The 6,734-nt window shown below is 39.1% G+C and overlaps 1 protein-coding gene across 1 annotated transcript in view; it reads right to left on the bottom strand.

The window, feature by feature from the left end:
- The window catches only part of LOC101845782 (sodium-dependent serotonin transporter), a gene marked incomplete at its 3' end in the record, with an annotated part of 117,291 nt that overhangs the window by 58,573 nt on the left and 51,984 nt on the right, over positions 1-6,734 (bottom strand). The window contains 1 exon segment of the mRNA XM_035970657.1: positions 1,900-2,034. Within this exon segment, the coding sequence (XP_035826550.1) occupies positions 1,900-2,034 (135 nt within the window).

Genomic DNA, 6,734 nt, shown 5'->3' with positions numbered 1-6,734 from the left:
GGGAGCGCTAACAATCTGACAAAGCATTAAGGTTATTTGTTTGTTGTTTGATTATTTTTGTTATTACGTTGTAGGAGAAAAGGCGAGAAATTACTTTCTTATGAGAACAAAAATGTTTATAATTTTATCTTTGTATATTGAATGGTGAGAGAAAAAAAATGGATATAAAATCTTTATGACGAGAGAGAAATTTTTGCATAATAGCATCATCTCACTGGTTTTTGTCTTGTGAGGCAGCTGTTGACATAACGTTCTATTGACTTGCTGTTTTAGGACTGGCTTAATGTACTTTCGTGGAAATGTTGTGTGGAAAAATGTTTCTAGACAAATAGGCCTACAAACCAAAGTAATAACAGATTCAACAATCGTCGTTGATTCCTCTTCCTCGTCCTTTCTTTCTTTCTTTCTTGAAAAAGAGATTAAAGACATTGTCCAACGGGAGACAATAATAGATCCTACGCCTTTGCTTTATTGGTGAATTCCTTAAAAGGATGGTGCGGGTAGAACAAATAGCGGTATTTCGAAATATTTCTAGACAAAAGTAATACCCCCCCTCCCCACCCGGCCCTCAAAATAGAGCTTTTAATCAGATGACCCGCTTACCTTTACAGACAGGAGAGAAGCATGCTTTTGTGCTTATTATCTTTCTAGACAAGGAACAATAGCAAACTGTTGATTTGTCTTCTAATACATGAAGAAATGCATTAAAATGATTTGAAACTCTTCTCTCGCTTACGAACGTACTTTTTAAGATCTTCTAGATTACCGTGTCCCCATTTTCTTTGCTTTCCAGTTGTCGTTGACAGTCAGCATTGTGAAACGGTTTCCTCATCCAGTTCGACATACTGAGATTATAGCTTCAACTCCAGTCAGAAAGAAAATGTGTTCACATCTGTGATATTCAATCCTATCCTTTCTACCCTTGATACTATCACTACCATTGATACTCAGTTATATCCCTGATTCTATTGCTGTCTTTGACACTCAGTCCTATCTTTGATACTAAAAGTATCACTATTTCCGTCTCTGATAGTGAGTGATTGGACGGCGCCACTGGTAGGTCCTACTTCTTTACTTTTCCCTCTTATGTTTCTGTCTGTCTGTCCTACTTTTCCCCAGTACTAAATGGCCATTATTGTGTCGATGTGCTTCTCTTTACTTTAAACAAACAAACTTCTCTGATACTCGTTCTCACACATTGCTGTCTCTGATACTTAGTCCTATCTCTAATACTATTGCTGTCTGTAACACTCAGTCCTATCTCTACTATTAAGTGCTATTTTTCATATTAAGTCATATCCCTGACTCTATTACTTTCTTTATCTTTGATATTAAGCCTTCTCTCTGATACTGAGACCTATCTTTGAAATTCAGCCCTGTGTCTGACACTCTGTCCTATGTCTGGTCCTCGGTCATATCACTCACCCTGACCCTAATATGTGATAGTGAGTCCTATCTTTAATGCTCAATCATATATCTGATAGAGATCTTTAGTACTCCGTCCTACCTCCGATACTGGTGCTTATCTTTGATATCCATCCTATCTTTGGTACTCAGTCCCATCACAGATAGTCCTGTTTCTGATGCTAAGCTCTGTCTTTGATAATCAGTCAAATCGTTGGTACTGAGCTATATATATATATATACCTCTTATATTCAGTGCTATCTCTCATGCTCAGTCTCTGTTACTCGGCCCTACCCCATTTCAGACGAATGAGAAACCCGAGTTCCGCCTTTTTAGTGTAAGACCAATATACCCCGTTAATATTTTTAGCATAATGTATACCATGTTCAGTTGTTGAGCAACAACCAAGAGAGGTAACATGACACTCCCCGTATTCCTTCTGGAGATGCAGGATTATAATAGTTCAAGAGGGCAAGAAGTCTTTTGTAACTGACCTTTAAGTATGGGCACCAAGTGAGAGAAAATGGCGACCACTCCGGACCTGTGCAGGGCTCCCAATCTGAGCTGCACATACGTCACAGGCAGGCATATCAGTACGAGCAGTATGTAGTAGGCGAAGAAAAACAGACCTAGGGAGAGGAAAACGATTGCATTAGATTTAGACACATAAAAAGATAAATACCTTTTTACTTTATTAATCCCCATAGAGAAATCTGGGTAACAAAGGCATGTACATACTTTTAAACACACAAATATCCATGAAAAAAAGATTTTATCAAGTTAACTAAATACACGATATCACACCCATGCAGTCAGTTTTAATCAGTGTCTGTGGATCACTTCGCCGTCGCACTCAGAAGATCTGAATTTGATTCCCGTGTCGGGAGAATTTTCATGGAGTACCTCGCCGGGACGTTGCATCCCTTTCAGTTCAGGGTTGGGCCTGAGAACTATGATCAAAGCCAGCCTTCTAAATGATCTAAACTGTGTCGTTGTGGGCGGAAAAAGCCCACCTACATTTTGAAGAAGACAGCAAGTCTCCACTGTGCAGGGATATATTTTTGAGCTAAAGTTATTGTGTCTAGTACCTAGAATGAGTTTTTGTTTCGCGCCCAGGGTTATGGCCTGTGGATATGGTGGTGTGTCAGGGATAAGGTATGAATTAGGGATGAGAGCAGGAATTAGCGGTGGGAGTGGAGGATACGGTTTTAAAGGTTAGAGTAGGAATCGATATTTGGCCAACTTCCCTCCCCAATACCCTTTCTCAATATTATGAACAATTTACTTTTTTTAAAATTTATTTTGGTCCGTTATGTCAGTTTGAGAAGGGCACATGTAAAGAGAATTACAACATCCACAAATTTTGGCATTAAAAGGTGACCACTACTTCTAACAAGGACAAAAGTAACAGAGACAACAAGGATGCCCTCTTCTGCTACTACAATTACGACAAAAACAGCAATAACTACAAAATCAACAATAACACAAATAATAACAGTAGCAGCAACAGTTGCAATAGCAGTAACAAGAACAGCAAGGTCAGCTTACATAAACAAAACCTGTTGTTTAAGTTGTTATTGTTGTTGTTGTTGCTGTTGTAGTAGTTTTGTTTTCTTTAATCATGTTTTGTTTTGTTTCATTCCCTGAATCCACGGACTCAACGACATAATTCGTGCCTCGAACATCGCTGTCCACATCTTGATTGAAGATTCTTCCTGCACTCTAAGCACGTCGTGTTGGGCCCCAAGAATTTTCGTGCCCGTAGATGAGAAATGTCCGTCTGTGACAATAGTACACAGCAAACAAACTCTTTGGACAACGAGTCCGCGTGTTGCAAAGGTCGCAGACAGGAATGTTCCATTGCTTCTTTGACCAGACCAGGGTACATATTGTCTGAGCCTGACGGTTGGTCAGTGAGGAGCAAACAGAAAGGGACTAACGGACGGTAGCTGGGCCATTCGGGGAAGTTCATTAAATCAGATAGATAGATAGATAGATAGATAGATAGATAGATAGATAGATAGATAGATAGATAGATAGATAGATAGATAGATAGATAGATAGATAGATAGATAGATAGATAGACAGACAGATAGATAGATGGATAGATAGATAAGTTGACTGATTGATTTAATTTGATTTGATTTGATTCGACTGGATTAGATAGCATAAGATTAGATAAGACCATATATATATATATATATATATATATATATATATATATATATATATATAATAATAATAATAATAATAACAATAATAATACTAATAATATCTAAAATAATGAAATCGAAGAAACAGGCATTTTTCCTCCAGTTTGACAATTCGGGTCAAATTTTTGTTCTTTGGCTCAATTCATTTACGTCCATATAAAAATACATGTGTTTGGGAATGTTACTGAAAAGGTTGATTAATGGCACACAATATGTACATTTTCAGGTTTCAAGGACTCTAAACCTTTAGAAGTTACCAAACTATGGCGACCATTTTCTCGCTAATCTTACCCCACAAACAGTTAACACCACCTCTTCAATTGCAAATATCTCGACTTCTACCAAAGATAGATGGGTAATTTTTCACCGAAAAAAAGACAAATAAGCAAGCTTTAAGATTGTACCAAATAACTACATATGCCTAAAAATTGACGAGCGCCTGATTCCACCACGTCCTCACACACATACACACACACACGCACACACACACACACACACACACACACACACACACACACACACATGTATGTATGTATGCATATATATATATATATATATATATATATATATATATATATATATATATATATATACACACAGATATATATATATATATATATATATATATATATATATATATATATATATATATATATATATATATATTTGCAGACAGAGACAGGGAGAGAGAGGGAGAGAGAGAAAGAGAGAGACGGGGAGGAAATGAAAAAGGAACAATGCAAGAAAGTCGTCTAATGCTCCACATTCAAATTTTTTAATTTTTTAGGGGGGAGGAGGGGGGGGGATAGTGTTTTTTACTGCGCTCGCAACTGCATAAGAACATATGAGCGGGACATATTAAACATTTTCAGGTGGGAGGAAATTTTGATTTTTGCACGAATGGCGGCTGAAGCCAACTCTTATCGATTTTAGACCACCAAGGGATCATTAACGTGCGCAACTTGCACGCGGGTCCTCCGAGATTTTTCGCCCTTGTCCGAGAAGGCTAGGTGTAGATCTTTCCTTCCAGAAGATCAGGGGTGTGGCTGAAAGACAGCAGTAAGAAGGAGCCAAGAAGTAGCAGTAGAAAGGCTGAAGAAAGAGTAGGAAGCCCAGAGGAGGGGGCAAAGGATGTGAGGGGATGGGGGCAGAAAATAGAAACGAAAGCAGACGTAGGAACATTGCTAGAGAGCAGGATAGGAGGTGAAAGAAGACAATTTTAGAGAAGATTTTTTTTCCTTCGCTACCCTGATTCGAACCCGGGATCTTTGAATTAGAGGCGAACACCTTAACCTCTAGGCCACGAGAGCCGCCCATTCAAATTTTGAAACATTTCCAATAGACTATCAGCTCCTTGCAGTCAAACACTGTAATGTTCATATTCTTAACAGCAGAGATGCTGAAATCAATGACATAAGAGAAAAATTAACGACTTCAGCAACATCAGCAGCAAAAGAAAAAACAGCAATAAAATAACAGTATCATTATTGTTTTTTCAATAGACGCAAATGACAATGAATAATAATTTAGTGCTGAGAAAGTATTTCATTACATATATTTTAATAGATTTTTAAATATCAAATAATATGTCGAGTCTGGCCACCAACCAACCATGTGCTCGAAAAAACACCCACACCAGTAACAAAAGTGCGCTTGACATAGAACTTTTTGGCTCCGTCTAAAGGTCGCAGACAGATCCTACCTTCCCTCCCTGACTGGAGCAGGCTAGATGTCGTCTGCACATGGCGTTCGCCAGAAAGAAGCAAACAATAAGGAGCTAACAGGTGGTAGGACGTTTAGGAATACGAAAACAAAGGTCCAAGTAGAGCAAAGCAATTCTTCTCCCACAATTGGGTTAACCTTAGCCACAAAAGTCGACTCCCGCTACGAAATCGGATGCGACAGGTTTATGAATTCTATTATGCAAATGATGAGGGAGGTAGTTCTACTGGGAAGAGCCGGCTGGTTCGATGGGGAGGTAGAGTCCGGGAGGAATAATCTTCTGGACGTCCGGCGTAGATTCATGAATGATTTATGGGCCTGATGGATGTCTAGCCAAAGCGGACGTGAAGCAAAACGGGATTTTTTTAGCGGCTTTTGTGTTACCAATTTTCCCTGCATGTTTCTATGGAAGTACGGGTGAAACATGCACATAAATATCCCTAGATTTGGGGCGATAAGCTTTCTGGAGGAATCGCTTCTCAAACAAAGTTAATCTCCTGCTTTGTTTTTCCTACGGTTGCTGTGGAGGTCTGTGTATTATGTAGAATTCTAGCAGCCTTTCTTGCTCTTCAGAGACCCGGAGCATTTTATGGCGGTCCCCAAGTATCGTCCGACTTAGCATATAAGGCGTTCAGTGCCCCGTAGAAGGCAGTTAACTCTCCCTGCGCTCTTTTTATGAGCCCAGATGTCTATGTGCGATGGCTATGTCCTGGAAATCCTTTGCGAGTTAAATGAGTTTCTTTCCCAAGCTTGAAAATACAAGGGCAGAATTCTAAACGAAGCTTTGTAAAAAATGCCATGCTGTTGGTAACAGAAAAAGCGTTCTAATCATGAATAGGAATTCAGTGTCCCTCAAAAGGGTATTTCAAGTCGATTTCTGCTATTTTTGCTGACCTGTTTTAGGCTATATCATGTCTCTTTTCTCAAGTGTTAAGCATCATTTTTTTGTAGTTTAAAGTTTAATTCCTTTTTACATTTGCGCCCAAGTAGAGCAGAAGAGCAAGATATTGAAAATGGACGAAGACATAACAAAACCAGTCAGTTGAACACAATTAATTCATCTATTGCACAAATTTTACCATTGTTTTGTTTTCAAGGAGGAAAAGAAATTGGGTCCCCAAAAATCTCTTTCAACTAACATGATCAATTTCACCTGCATTCAATCAGACCGCTCGGTCTACACCCTGCGCGGAAGTCTGTCGTCTAATGCGAAGTTGGAATACGCAGTCACCTGGAGCAAGTTCTAGAGGCTTCTTTGTTGTCATAGCAACGACCAGTTTTTACTACGTCACTTTCCATCTTTGCTCTACTCATTTCCGCCACCAGCTCACCCATCAATGTCGCACGCGACAATGTCCAAGTCCTTGAGTTTATCACTGTTCTTACACCCCCCC

Source organism: Aplysia californica, unplaced genomic scaffold (genome assembly GCF_000002075.1).
Source record: "Aplysia californica isolate F4 #8 unplaced genomic scaffold, AplCal3.0 scaffold00302, whole genome shotgun sequence".
NCBI lineage: Eukaryota > Metazoa > Mollusca > Gastropoda > Aplysiida > Aplysiidae > Aplysia > Aplysia californica.
Note: the sequence above shows the minus strand (reverse complement) of the source record. Positions and strands in the feature narration are given on the sequence as shown.